This window comes from Rhea americana, unplaced genomic scaffold, assembly GCF_003343005.1.
Source record: "Rhea americana isolate MKP2758 unplaced genomic scaffold, rheAme1 scaffold_98, whole genome shotgun sequence".
NCBI lineage: Eukaryota > Metazoa > Chordata > Aves > Rheiformes > Rheidae > Rhea > Rhea americana.
Genome location: NW_028187177.1, coordinates 899,112 through 913,911, shown reverse-complemented (window position 1 = coordinate 913,911; position 14,800 = coordinate 899,112). Strand labels below are relative to the sequence as shown.

The 14,800-nt window shown below is 35.6% G+C and overlaps 1 protein-coding gene across 3 annotated transcripts in view; it reads left to right on the top strand.

The window, feature by feature from the left end:
- The window catches only part of LOC146584023 (transmembrane 9 superfamily member 2-like), a 34,623-nt gene that overhangs the window by 11,421 nt on the left and 8,402 nt on the right, over positions 1–14,800 (top strand). For all 3 annotated transcript variants that reach the window (XM_085325559.1, XM_085325561.1, XM_085325560.1), the window contains 8 exons: positions 853–932; positions 2,458–2,566; positions 6,178–6,310; positions 7,879–7,998; positions 8,175–8,232; positions 11,856–12,015; positions 12,595–12,746; positions 14,162–14,273. In XM_085325559.1, coding sequence (XP_085181685.1) covers positions 853–932; positions 2,458–2,566; positions 6,178–6,310; positions 7,879–7,998; positions 8,175–8,232; positions 11,856–12,015; positions 12,595–12,746; positions 14,162–14,273 — 924 coding nt within the window. The remainder of the gene's footprint in view (positions 1–852; positions 933–2,457; positions 2,567–6,177; positions 6,311–7,878; positions 7,999–8,174; positions 8,233–11,855; positions 12,016–12,594; positions 12,747–14,161; positions 14,274–14,800) is intronic.

The following is a 14,800-nucleotide window of genomic DNA, read 5'->3' as shown; positions in this document are numbered from 1 at the left end:
CACTAATTCTAACTTTAAAATTCTAGGGAATAGACTATATAGTCTAAATCTGCAGAATTAACTAACACCTGGTGAATAAACTAAGAAGTTCTGTTGAACTTCGTTCCAGTTAGGAGATTTGAGGGCAGACAGTGAACATGCAGTCCGTGAGACAAGCTGGTGGAGGACAAGTTTTGAGGGTCCRAGAGAATCATTACTTGTACAACCCTCATGTGAAATGTTTGGAGGAGGACATGCGAGAGGATGAAAGCCTCTTTTAAAGGTAGTGAAAGTTGCTGAATGATTTCTAAGTATTCTTGTGGAGGATTTAAGAAAAATCTAAGTTGTCTGCCAGGAATCAAAATGCAAAATAAGTCTGTATTAGATACCATCATGGTAAGAGGCAAGGAACTCTGAGCTAAATACATWAAAGAAGAGAGAAATTCCAAGGGAAACTAGAGTGTATTCATAAAGTGTGTTTAACAAAGCTGAAGTTGAAAGTTGACTGTGGTATGTTAAGAGTATTTTGCAGTGATGGCCTGGTTAYTTTCCAGTCTGTGTTTGGGAGCTGCAGCACCTACATACCACATGACGGAGAGAAGAGGCTTAGTGAAGCCCCAAAAGTCAGAGGTTAAGGTAGAAGGTATGGATTGGACACTTAGCAGACTTGAGATATTCTTTGAGAGAGTAAAGAACTAAATATTTAATGCAAGAAGGAAGATTAATATCCAGGGTTGAATCCAAGCTTAGGCAGTAATGCTGAATGGAAGGTTTGTGGAACAGATCTCAGACTGCAACAAACTCGTGCTTGTTTTTATTCATTGATACGTGTGTGTGTGTGTGTGTGTATATATCTATCTATCTTTTTTATAGGAAAAGAGTAATATTAAGTGGGCTTCCAGATGGGACTACATTTTGGAGTCCATGCCACATACCAATATCCAGTGGTTTAGGTAAGACTTGTATTTATTAAATGCCTAACTTTTGCAAGGGAGCACAGAAATTTCTTATCTGTGTWTCTAGGGATATGTAACTTCTGCTGTGGTAAAACAAAGTCTGTTAGTTTTCAGGCCAGTAAAATTTCTTGTTTCCATATGTGGAATAACTTTTATCAGTCTTAGTTCTCTTGGGAGCAACTGTAGTATTGCATTTCACCAAAGGAATGTAGCATTAGTATCCAAAAGGAAAGCAACCTCCATGCTTTTACTTTGTCATCTCTATTCTGTAGAACTTTTGAGTTGTTGCTGCTTTTCAGTGTTCTTATTGTTACTGTCTGGCTTTCTCCAGCTGTCAAGTGAGAGTTACATATGTACACTGSCTGTTTTGTACTCAGCGGCTGCTTACAGTAAAAAGAAGGGTTTCTTTTAAGAGTAAAAGATATATATCAAAAGCTCTCACTTATTTCCCTCTGTACCACACAAATGGTAAGTTTATAATTTGTTATGTAGAAATTATAACATTTAGCAATATAAAGTGTTTGAAAAGGGTAATCTAATGAAATATGTATCCACAAAATACTAAATGATATGGTGTAGATTTGGTTGATTCATAGGTATAAAATCTACTTGACAAAGTCTGCTTTGAGAGCCTTAGCTTTCTCACTGGGAAAATTACTTTTGAGCTATATAGAGAGGAAAGTTACCATAGTGTGTGGTTTTTTGATAAATTGTAACTACAGTGGTGAAGAAACAGAAAAAACATGGCTGTGGTGTGGTGTTAGTTTCCAAGCAGTTCTCAGCAAGTCTATGTACATGTAACTAACATTCAGAGGCCAAATTCACTTTAGAAACTATTTGTGTCTTTTGCCTGTTTCTTTTGGTTGTTGTGTTTCCTGTTCCTCTCCCACTCCACCCCCACGTCCTTTTTTTTAATCTTGCCTTCGTCTTCTCTTCTTATGAAACTTCTGTCCTCCTCTTCTGTACTGAGCATCCTTACTTTTTTCATAACACATCATCTTTGTGATGTTATAAACCAGCAGCGGAACACTTTTTGCATTGTTATCACTGCTTCATGATATATGGCCGAAACTCGTGTGATTAGACCCATTTAATTTAATGGCACCGTTTTTCTCAAAGTTTGCAAGCTTTGAATGTCTCAGCTTTCATTTCCAGCTGTGCTGTATATTGTGCACCCCTGCATTCATTCCAGGATTGTTCTGGAAGCTAGTGTTTAAGAGAGCATTTTAAATCTGTCATAAGTAGTGTGCAACCTAGCAGTGCTTGACATGGAAAATGAAGTCAAGCAAATGCAACTGTCTTGAGAATAAACAGTACATCATAAAATACTGTTTGCCGCACTTGTCTGTCTCTAACAAAACATGAAGGTACATGCTAAAAGGTCTAATAGAATGGCTTATATGAAATCTGAGTATCTAAGGCTATTCCTCAGACTTGAGCTGTACGTGTGCTGTGAGTAGGAGTGCGTATCCTGAGATCTGAAAAAGTGGATTAAAAGTTTGACTTTTTCCTTTATTCACAGTATAATGAATTCCCTCGTAATTGTTCTCTTCTTATCTGGCATGGTGGCTATGATCATTCTGAGAACTCTTCATAAAGATATTGCAAGATACAACCAGATTGACTCTTCTGTGAGTAAAACGTAAAGCTTTTGTAGGAGCACATTTTCCAGCAATAATGATGTCTATCAATAGTTTTGAATGTGATATAAAGAAATCTGTAACTCTTTTTAAAAAAAACTGATAAATGCAAAAAGATTTGAGAGTTAAAAGTAGCTTTACTACTATTTCATCTTTTCTAATGGCAATAATGTGTTTGTATATGTGACAGTCTTAGTTCTTCAGCATCRTTTTTGAACTTGTAATATGAAGGTTTATGAAGCGTGTGGGTGATTCACAAAAACTTCTTGATAGTGAGCAAACTCGTATTTAAAATAAAGTACTTTCATTCCAGGGTCTCAAACAAAGAAAAAAAAAAAATAAAGATTTGCACAGTATAATAACAGCCAAGATGCACCACAGGCGTTTGAAATTTGATGATAGTGGTTCGCCATCAAGATGTGGCAATTGTTTCTGAGTTTTGGCTGCATTATGGAGTCTGTCTGGGTAGGTAGCTGATAGTATGACACAGATCTCAGTAGCCAGTGTGTCATTTATGATGACCTGGGATTACGCACGAGATTTTCTGTCAATGCAGTGCTATTTTGAAATCATATTATGTGGCTTTAGTGTGGGAGCTGCACAGCAACCATTGCAGAGATGTCTTCAGCTTAGAARTAAAAACTTTGCTTTGACATACATTTTTTTTCTAAAAATACATATAAAGTCTAAGCTTCCAAAGTTGAAGAACATATTTTTATTGACAGTTATGTCTTCTCCCTGGCCGTAAGGGACAGGCTTAAAACTACTGCAGACATATTGCYCATATCTTAATGAACTTATGTTAAGAAGCTCAGTTATTGTAATTTTTCCAATATGTAATTTTTATGCAATGTGTATGTGATTTTTTTTTTAAAATATAATTCTTTTGATAGCACCTGCATCAAACTGAGGGTGGCCTGTCTGGCTTTACATAGTGACTGAAGCTTGTTGCCTTGTGGCTGAACTTGTTGCTAGTTCTTTTGAAATATGTACTCCTTAAAAATGGAAAGGGAACGAGTTCCTGCAGTGATTTGCTGCCTTGGTGCAAGAGAATATAATTAAGTAAAAAGACTTGACCAGTAGACTGGGAGTAAAAGACTGAGTAAAAACGGACTCTTTCTAATTGGTAAAAATAGTATCTGCAAGCCAAAGATGAGAAACAATGTCAAATACTACAAAGGTTTGAGTTTCTACTGGTGTTCTTGTCTATCTAGTTAAAGAAATACTTTAAAATGCACGAAAATGTTTCATATTGAAACTGAAACATCTGAAAGTGCTTTTATTTTTATGAATTTCTTTGATATTTAATATCCTTTGTTAATGCAAATCCAGACAGTAATTAAAGTGGAAGAATTTTTCCACATTMCTTTAACTGATCATTTTTGTGAAGCTCCTCTTTGATCTCTCAATTAAATTATGTTCACTATCTTATAGTGTGTTGTCTTTATTAGTTGGTCATTCTTAATGTAATAAATACCATGACTTGTAGAAGACTGATTAGTTTTTATGGGTAACAATGGGGATAGGTGTGACTTTCAAAAAAAAATAAAAATAAATAAATAAAAACTCTCACACACTTTCTAGTTTCTTGTCAGTCATAAGAGACTTCTTAGGTCTACTGTAGTTAAAGGATTTTGATTTACAAAGCTGTAAAATAATTGTGTGAAGGGAGACCTAGGCTGAGGAACCAACACTGAAACAAATTACTATCTCACACTTATGGAAAGTTGGTAATTCCACTTGAAAACACCTAGATGCTTGAGCATCATACATGAATGTGKTCTTAGTATGCATGTTTAAAGTTAATACTAGCTGAATTTTAGCRTAACATAATCTTAGTGAGAAATACATTAATGAAGTGTTGAGAGTTTATTAGATTACCTTTTAGATTTTATGACTAAGAGAAGATTTCTGAATTAAGAGAATATAATCCAACTTTACTTGGATTAGTTATGCAATTCTTATCCTCATCTTTAAACTCTAAAGATTAGCAATATAAAATACTGCATAATTCTCTGAACAAAAATCTGGAAAATACTCTAGACTCTTAGCTGATGGACTTGTAATGAAAGGATTTATTAAAGATTCAGTCTGGAGAAGAGCACTCAGGCCCATTGGCGCATATGAGGTAAATCAGGAGTCTCAATCATTCCAGGTTGATTCCCTCATTTTTTTGTTTAACCAAGATATTTCACTATGTAGTTGTACWTTTTAAAGATTGTGTTAAAACCGTAGGTGGATTTTGGGGTAGTTTTTGTTTGTTTGCTTTGATACTGCTTTTGCCAGGTTAGTGGCTGATAGGAGATCTAATTCTAACTTCTTTACAGGTTAATCCCTTCCATGTTTGTACATTTACCTTGTTTTGTCAGGAACTAAAATGCTAAGCATTTCTTTATGCTTAGCACCTACCATTCTGTACACAGATAGGAATTTATTTCAGATRGTAACATTCTGAATTTTTTTTTCTTCACTTATAATTATCTGGAAAGTCTTTCTACTATCCTAACTCAACAACTTTTTTTCATTGACTGATGCTGAACTAATTGGTGTCTTACAGGACAGTTGGGGAGAGCTGGTGTGTTACTGTTTTTTAAATGCTTCTTAACAGAACGAAGTGTTTTTTTCCTGGAAAAACATGTATATATGTGTTGGAATTAGTGTAGTCTCCGCATACCTAGATCCCTGGTATTTTGCAGGTGTAGTTTTTATCGAACTGTTATCTCATGTTTAGGGGTCAAATTTAACTTACTTATATGAGTTCATATCAGACCTYTGAGAGTGATTTATTGTTAACAAAGTGGAAGCAAAGGTACCAATATGAGGAAGATAAAGATATAAGATAAAACAAAAGAAGTCAGAGAATCTGTCACAAGTTAAGCTATGCTGTGTCATTCACTGGTTTGGTCTGTCTTCCTTCTTGCCCCGTTTTTTGTGTGCTGTAATTCTAGGGTTAAACAGTCCAGTGACCTGTATGCAATACTCTGGGGCTGAGTGAAATCTGCAGCTTTTAACTGTGTAGGGAAAAGTGTGATATTTGTTGTTTTTTGTTGTTGGGGGACACTTTTTGTTTTGAGCAAGTTCACGGTAAAGCTTGGACTGTGGATCCCCCCCCCCCACACTCCATCCATTCACCTCTGAGCAGTGGGGCAAGGGATGCTTAGTGATTTGCAGGGAGCAGACCCTCTTCTGGAGTAGAGGGAACAAAGCACTTCATTCTTTTGCAGTGTTGTCATTGAGACTGATATGTTTTCTAATGGAAACAAGAAAAGATAAATGTTTGAACTAGACTGAAATGCTATAATCCAAGTTAATTTGAATGCTTTGTTTTAGTTTAAATTTAGAATTATGTTGTATGGTCTTGGCTAATTACTTCTTTTTTTTCACTCTAAAAGATGAAGATTTTCATGGTAAACCTTGCCTTTTTCTTTCAGTGAACTCTTAGGGGGTTGTAAAATCAATGGGTGATGAATCAGTGTAATTAGTCTGGTTTTGGAACTAAACTGAAAGTTAATCAAACTTCTAATATGTATTTCACATCTTACTTGTATTAATTYACTACAGTATTATGTATCTTTGCTAATGACACTGTTGATTTTGTACAGGAAGATGCCCAAGAGGAATTTGGCTGGAAGCTGGTTCACGGAGATGTGTTTAGACCTCCAAGAAAGGGAATGTTACTGTCTGTCTTTTTGGGTCAAGGAACGCAAATTTTCATTATGACTTTTATTACTTTATGTAAGTAACATTAACTTAAGGTGATCTGATTATAGAGTAAYGGTTTAAGAAAGATGCAGCATTATGCAAGAAATGATAGAGGCCGCATTTTGGAAGTGAAGTCCTTCCTGTAGTAAAGGAAAATGTTAATGCTATTTCATAACAATAATTTAGTTCCAGTAATGCTGTCGTAAATGGTAATGTTTAGRATTTTGTGTGTGGACTAATTCACGTTCTTTATGGTTGCAGAAATAAAGCTTCCCTGTTAAAAGCTKCTTTTTTAAAAAAACATAAACAATTTTTGTCATGCTGTAAATGATTTCAGGATCCAATAATACAAGCTCAAAGACATCTAATCAAAGCTTTAATGTTTTCGGAATACTTTGTCTGATGTACTTGATGCAACAGCCTGCAACCAGACAGAAATAATAGCTAGAATGCATGCCAATGAAAGGATACTGACACAACRCTGAGATAAGGTAGTGAGCTTGCCATGAGTAGCTAGATACAGATGTGATATTGTAACCTGCTACAGATCAGTGTTTTGTTATATGTTGTTTCTTAACATCACCATTCATTTTCTTACTGTACAGTAAAATTGGGAAGTATACTTATATTTATGTACAATAGAAGTTTTTTTTCAAACTGCAATTTGCTTTTTCTAGGCAATACCATCTTTCAGTGCTATCACAGACACTCCTTTTTTTCTGTTTATTAGGTGATGCTACCTAACCTTTTGTTTCTTGGTAGGTTTGTCTTTTGTTACAGATTGCAGTTCTTTTGTAACTTATTTTTAACTGCAATAGTTTACTGTGCCAACAGGGTAGTGTAGGAAGGAATTGGAGACTAATCCTTTTTGTGAAAATGAAACTTCCCTCTAGAGCTCATTGACAAACTTTTTCCAAAAATCACTCTGGGTTGACCCCTACAATTAGTTCATACTCAGATAACCTTCTTTTAATAGGTGTATTTTCAAAATAGCACATTATTGAGGATAAGTGTTGTCCATCATAGTGGCTGACAGTCTATTCTGGAATTTCAGGAAAATTCCAATATTCATACTCCTAAGATCTTCTTTTATCTTCACACCAGTTTCTACACTAAAAAAAACCCTAAACCCCAAAACCAAAAAAAGAAGAAAAAAAAAAAGCTTAATTTGACAGTTTTTGGCTTCTCCAGACCTGCTGTTCTTGGAAGTCCTTTATGCCACATAATAATTTTCTGCTACATGATGTGTATGAGTTGTGTCCATGTATGTTTATAGGAGCACTGCAGAATCTCAAAACCAGATTTTTAATCAGGAAGTTTGGTTCAAGTTCATTGTTTAGCCCTGTGYAGGGTTTTGTTTTTCAGCTTTCTAACTACAAGAAACTTTCTCCTTAGAAGACGAGGCAAAAATAACRTAGTCCTTTCTTATGAGTTAGGCATTGAGGTTAAGGGTGCACTCATGTGATGGGACAAATGATAGCTTATGCATATAATCTTCATTTGAATATCTGCCAGTGAAAGTGGTGGAACCTGTACAGCAGCATTTGTTACAGGGTAATTTGTATTGATGTATTGATGAGTAAGTCTTTTTGTATCTTCAGTTCTAGCTTGCCTTGGTTTTCTTTCTCCTGCCAACCGTGGTGCTTTGATGACCTGTGCAGTTGTATTATGGGTCTTACTGGGAACTCCAGCTGGTTATGTGTCTGCTAGAATGTACAAGAGTAAGTATACACATTTGTTTAATATGACACAGCAGGTTAAATTCAGAATTGCTGGGCTCAATATAAGCCTCAGARTGGAGATGGTGTCTCAGATAGCAAATCTGCTCCTTGCTGTCTTTCTGCAAACAAATTGGAAAAAGTGCTCCATTTGAAATTGTTTTTACTTTTTCCCTCAGCATTTAGAGGCGAGAAGTGGAAGACAAATGTTTTGCTTACAGCTCTGCTTTGCCCTGGGTTAGTATTGCSTCTCCTCTTTTTTCGTTTATTCCTTAGTATGATGGAGGGGAAGAGTGAATTGATACTATGGTACTTGTTTGTGGGATTATTTTCTTTATTGCTCTCCTAACTGCAGTTCCTTTCATGTGTAGCCTGTCTTCTGAATATAAAACAAACTAGATTTTGAGGAATTTGAACCTAATACTCTAGAACATAGCTTCTTAGCATCTGGTTTGTTTTATAATCAGCTGTGGGTGTGGGAGGAATGATGTGACTTTCTCTTGCAAGGTAGCATCACAGTCTTTGAGAACCTGTAATGATGAAGTAATTTTGATTTGGTACCACAGCACTGAGTCTACTCCAGATAATCCTGTCTCAACTATTAATAGGAAGAGTCAGTTCATTAGGTAGTATGTAGTTTTGTGGTAACTTTAGCATGTCTATAGTGCTTTTCTGTAAACAGGGAGATGTCCTRTTCTCAAAGCTGGTCACAACATACCTGCAGTTGAGCCTGGAAATTAACGTGCGAGACATGAGTTTAATGGGGATAGCTAAACTGTAGTTACTATTTGTCAGTAAGATCATTTAGTTAGTGCGAATCTATGTTCTAGGTCTGTTGCTGCTAAGCTAACAATTTTATAACAGCATGGGTATCTCTTTACCTGCATTGAAGTTAATGTTGACAACCCTGTAGGCAGAACCTCTGTTACCTTAGTTATAGCATCAGCRTTGTTAACTTACAGAAAAGGATATAGGAGTCATAGTTTAAAAATTTTTTTTTTTTTTGAAGGAAATGGCTATATGCTACTATACTGGAAAACAACCTTAAAAGTGATGAAAGATTGTTGCTTACAAAGTGTAATGTGGGGGTTTTGTATGGCTTGTAAATGAATATGAAAATCTCCTTTAGAAAGCTTGGAAGTCTGGGCTCTTTTATGCTTTGAGATAATCAGTGTTCTAAAATGTTGGAATTGTGTTAAAGGTAACTTAAAGTGGTCCTCTAATGCAGACAGCTGCTCTTTGGARGTGTGTTTTTTCACTGTATGTTTGAAGGACAAATGAAGCAGACACAGCAGTCTGGTCATTTCAGCACTCTGGGTCCAGTTTTGGGACACCTCCATACACCTTTTTCTGGATTCCTGTRATATTTATCTCAGGGCTAAAAACTTCTGGTTTTTGAGGCCTACTTTAATGACAAAATCAGAGTATAAAGATGGTGAGCTGCATGGAACATCTTACCCTATGCCATAAATATAGGTACAGAAATAACTTCTGAATATTATGTGCTGCTTTTTGTGATCTTGGGATTCTTATTAGTGCCCTGTTGCAAAATGTTGCTTAGGAAGGCTTATCTTCAGCAATATAGCTCTATTTTTAATAGGTAATAAATCTTAATCCCAAACAGGTAATAATTTGGAGTTTAGTATGCTTCCAGGTGGGAACAATGCAGAGTTTCTCTTAAGCTGGTAGTAACTTTATATAAAATGTAGGCAGTGTCTTGTTTTTGAGATTGGTATAATGTTTATTGTAGTGTTTACGGCCAACAGTGTTGTACTTGGGAAGGGTCGATAGCTCTTCTTCCTTTCATTTTCTCAAAGCTCTCAAGACCTTTCATGCGAATGAGGTCAGTGTAGAAAGGAGGAAAGAAGCTAATTTCTTCTGCAAGCCTTCTGTATTGGTTGCAGCCTTGCAGCCTTGGGTACATGAAGTTATCCCTTGACATACGTCCTTGGCAAAGGTTGAGGAAAAGATTATAAATAATTTCTTAAGGTGTTTCTGCCCCAAAATAGAATGAATAAAAGATGATCTACTTTTGAGTAAAATAGAATTTGATCAAATGAAAGGTAATGTTTTTTTTGTTAACAACTGACTGTTGTATTTATGTTTGGAAATATTATTTCCAAACAACATGTGCTTCAGTCTCCCTGCTGTCATTTAGATACTAAAGCTCCCAAATAAATGTAGTTTCTCAGAGGGAGTAAAATGATTGGGGATGGTAAAATAGGAACAGATGTCTTGATTACACAATCCTAGTTCAGTGAATTTGCATAATATCATAAACAACTAAAGGCAATTATATTCTCAAACTGATGGGAGTTCATATTTGGAATGTTTTCCCATAACTTTGGAGGGAGGTTATTAGGATCTGTATCACAAGTATGGGCAGATTGTAAAGATTAGCAAGGTTTTAAAAATTGAGTTCACTTTTCTTTTTCATCACAAAAGATGATGATATGTGAAGTAGCTTAGATGTGTTCATTTTACAAGTCTGTTTCCTGAAATAGTTATGGCAGCTGTAAGGCCTCTCCTAGGAGAAGAGGCCCCCACCTTTTATCTATCTATCTATCTATCTATTTATTTGTTTATTTTTAATTAAATACAGTGCAGTATGTGTGTTTTCTTAAGGGCAGTGTAAAATCTGCCTCAGGATTTTTTTTTTTCTTTTTTTTAGCAAAACCCAGGGAATGGTGACATTGGGTAGAAGCCTTTCCTGAGGCTGACTCTTCTCTGTTGCATCTCTGAAGCTGTGAATAATGTAAATTCAAGCAGGTTCCTATGTGAGGCTCCCTTGCAGAACATTTTGCTTTGTTTTCAGAATGAGATGTTCAAAATGTTCATCGTATTTCTTGGAGCTGTTTTCTAGTATTTCCCAGGATATTTATAAAACTAAGGGGGTGCACCTAGCTGAGGAAGGAAGAATTGGGCTGGACATGGGCTGTTACTGTCCCATAGATCTTCAAGGCTTTAGAGATTTATGTATGTATATATGTATGTATATATCTCGAATGATTTTTAGAAGAGATTTTTACGTGTTTGAATGATGAGCAGAGCTGGGTGGGGATTGATTTGAAGGTCAGGTGCACATTGTTAGAGAAGATTAGAATTTCATGTTTAAAATACTATTCTTGAGGGAKTAAGAATTGCTGAGTAGCTTGTGCCTCTTGTACATTTTGAGAAAGTAGAAAGCTTCCTGCTGACTGAAACCACTAAATACTGTCCTAAAAATAGCTTAGGTTCAGTTTCACCAAGCACTTACAGGCTTACACACTACCTGAATCAGTTTCTGCTGATTCTGTGCTGAAAAATACATGAGATGTTACTATAAAAATTCTTGTATGGAAGAGCCATCCCTCTGGTGCCATGCTGCTATGACATAAACCATAGCATGGTATATGTTTATTGTGAGACTGACTGGTGAACTGCTAATACTAGATTTTGCTATAACTGAATGTGTTTTGCAGAAAAAATGTTCTGATTAGAAAGCAGCTATGTGAAGGAATTAAATGACTGGCAATAATAGGAAAGGTGGTCTGGATGAGGGTTTTTTTAGCACACTTTTATATAAAATTTTTAGAATTTTTTTTCTGTTACTTTTATAGGTTTTTTTTGTGCAGTCTTTATAGTGGCTTTACCATAGATACTTGAATTAAAGGAATCGGGTTTGGCAAGCATTTCTACGCTAACTGCATTACGAGACCTTCATCTAGTGAATTACTGCTGAAAGTATCTAGGACTGTAAGAGAATAAAAGAGAGCAAGAAGCTACATTTTTCTGATGCAGACTCCTTATAGTTTTATGTTTTTAATACTAAATTTTATTCTTTTCTGAATATTCCAATATCTTTTCTGATCTCACTTCAGGATTGTCTTTGCTGACTTCTTCATTATGAATCTAATTCTGTGGATGAAAGGATCCTCAGCTGCTATCCCTTTTGGCACTTTGGTTGCTATCCTAGCCATGTGGTTTGGAATTTCAGTCCCATTAACCTTTGTTGGTGCATATTTTGGCTTCAAAGAGAAGGTAGGGCTCTTTGAATACAGTTTTGGAATACGCTTCTCCTTTGCAGTTGAGACATTGAATCCCTAAGTCTGTAAGAGCTGGTTTGGTTGAAATATCCATGGCCCTTTGATTGTAAAATCATTTTTCTGTTTCTCCTGGTTTATACTCATAACTGAGACTCAATATAGTCTCATAATGTCATACAAAACCTTCTTCTATCCATTCATGCAGAGTAAGAATTTGATAGTTGTCTTTCAGGTCTTGCTTGCTTTATTTGTACATCAGTAGTTTAAGGTAAAGCTAGACAATTAAGAAAAAAAATCAGTAATAATGAAATAGATATTTCCTTCATGTTGCTTAATGACCAACAGTTGGAGTGTCAATATATATAATATATGTTTTTTTTTTGTTTTTTTTTCCCCTAATGACTGATACCAGGTTCACAGTGTTTTGGCTTGATATATATTTTTTTTCTTGTGATRGTTTATGGATGAGAATAATGGGAGAGTTAGGCATATCAGCTCTTTAGGTACTAATATTTGGGAAAAGTAATTTATGATGAAATAATTTCTCTTTTAATCATATTAATTTCTTTCAAAGCCTATTGAACATCCAGTTCGTACAAACCAGATTCCTCGCCAGATTCCAGAACAGTCCTTTTTCACAAAGCCGTTGCCTGGCATCATAATGGGTGGCATCCTGCCCTTTGGCTGTATTTTTATTCAGCTCTTTTTCATTCTCAATAGCATTTGGTAAGTATCGCTTCTTTGTTCTGATTAGGCTGGTTTGATATAAACACACAGCGAGCTTGGACATCCCAAAAGAATGAATGTGAGATATAAACCAAATCTTAAAAATTTTGATTATCTTGCAGGCTTTTGTGATGTCTCCAAAATCTGCATGTATATTCCTATACTTAAACAATATAAATCTAGTTTTTCTTTACTGACATCTGTGAGGTGTGAAATCAGTGCTGTTGCCTTGTTTTATCTTTCAGACTCCGAACAGCACAAACATCATTTCATGCTGTTGTGCTTAGGTGGAACCTAATCTGTTACGGAACTGTATTATATTTTATGAAACTAATATGATCTAGCTGCTTCAGCTATTAAATCAGGTCAAGGTTTTGGGATTCTATGTTGTGCAATATAGAACAACAAAACAAAATCCCCAAACACCCACACCACTCCTGAATCTTGCTAAAATCTAGTCAAGCATGTGTTTTCAAAGTTAAAATAACACAATCTTTCATAATGTAATTATGAAGAGTGTAATGCTTTGTTTAACCATAACATGCCAGTTCTTTTGACCAGGTGTGTTATGTCTATGATGAGATTGCTTACGGAAAAATTTTCTGAATAAATTTTTAAACGCAAATATATGATGTATTTGTAAGCCTTTTTGTATTAGTCCTCAAATTAAAGTAGTAACTGTGTAATATAACCATGCTGGAAAACATAATCATCTGTCATAGAGGTACATAATGGACCTTCGTAGTTGAAAGTATTGAATTCCTGAACTATTTCTTATTACTTCTCTTACAGAAGGCTAGCAAGGAGGGAATATGTAACTTATTCTCCTTTTGGCAAGTCTTACATTGCAGTAATTGTCACCTTCATCAGTCAGTAAAGCTGATTTGGTTACTTCTATCATCTGAGAGCAAACAAATTAAAAATAAATTCAAGGGAAGTGTGTRTATTTATTTTTGTGTTTGGTTTACTTTTGGATAGGAGTAAGACTTGACTTGTGGATAGAGTGGGAGCGGAGGAACACCTGGATGTAGTGAGGTACTGCAAAGATACCTGGAAAACTTAGCTGCTGTAGTAGGAAGGAAGCACRTGTTGTAACTAGGGAAGGAATATAGGTGATGCAAGAGTCAGGAAAACTTAAGGCCCTTTCCACAGTAAGGTTTGAATGATAGAAGCATCTCTGGTGGAAATTGTCCACAGCTTTTCTCCATGAAGGACTTATAGAAGCTAATATCCTGGAAAGTATAGGGTGAGGCCTTTTAGCATTGCTTTGTGGATGCGTATTTACAGAGTAAATGCAGACAAGAACAAAAATTTTTTTGAATCTGCTAGGAGTGGTATAAACAAAGTTGCTCCCCCCTCTTTTTTTGTTATTATTAGCTTAGCTTTTGGTCACATAATGTTGTTTTTTATTTTAGGTCTCATCAGATGTACTACATGTTTGGTTTCCTGTTCCTAGTTTTTATAATTCTTCTAATTACCTGTTCCGAAGCTACAGTTTTGCTGTGCTACTTCCATCTGTGTGCAGAGGTAAAAAGTATAGTTTTGACAAAGATACTGCTTTTAGCTGGAAGATATTAGAGATAAAAGCAGTTGAGTTATTCACAAGAACTTCTGTAATATGCTAGACACTGTAAATTGGTTGTTTTGTCAGTATCTGTACATCAGTTGTTTATATCCTTGACGTGCTTTGCACTAGCCACTCTTTTGAAACATACCTTGTACTTTWAAAAGTTCTTACAGTTTTTCCCACTAGTACTACAGCCAACTGTATAAACTCTGTCTGCCCCTTGTTACAGTGAGGAGTTTCTAAAGGTAATTGGACATCAGCGTTAACCTTGTTGTGGTACTGTTTATGATTATAAGCAGCCTGAGTAAGGAAACTGCTACACAGACTTGCTTTGTGCAAAACTTCAGACTGTTTGATGCTATTGCTTGGTATGGTGATTGAGAACTATGAATATGAAAGGAGGAAGATCTTTTTCAAGTTAGCTTTTGAGCTTTTGTTTTTTAATTTCTTGTTCTTTGTTTTATGTTATTGTTTTGATACTACCGGG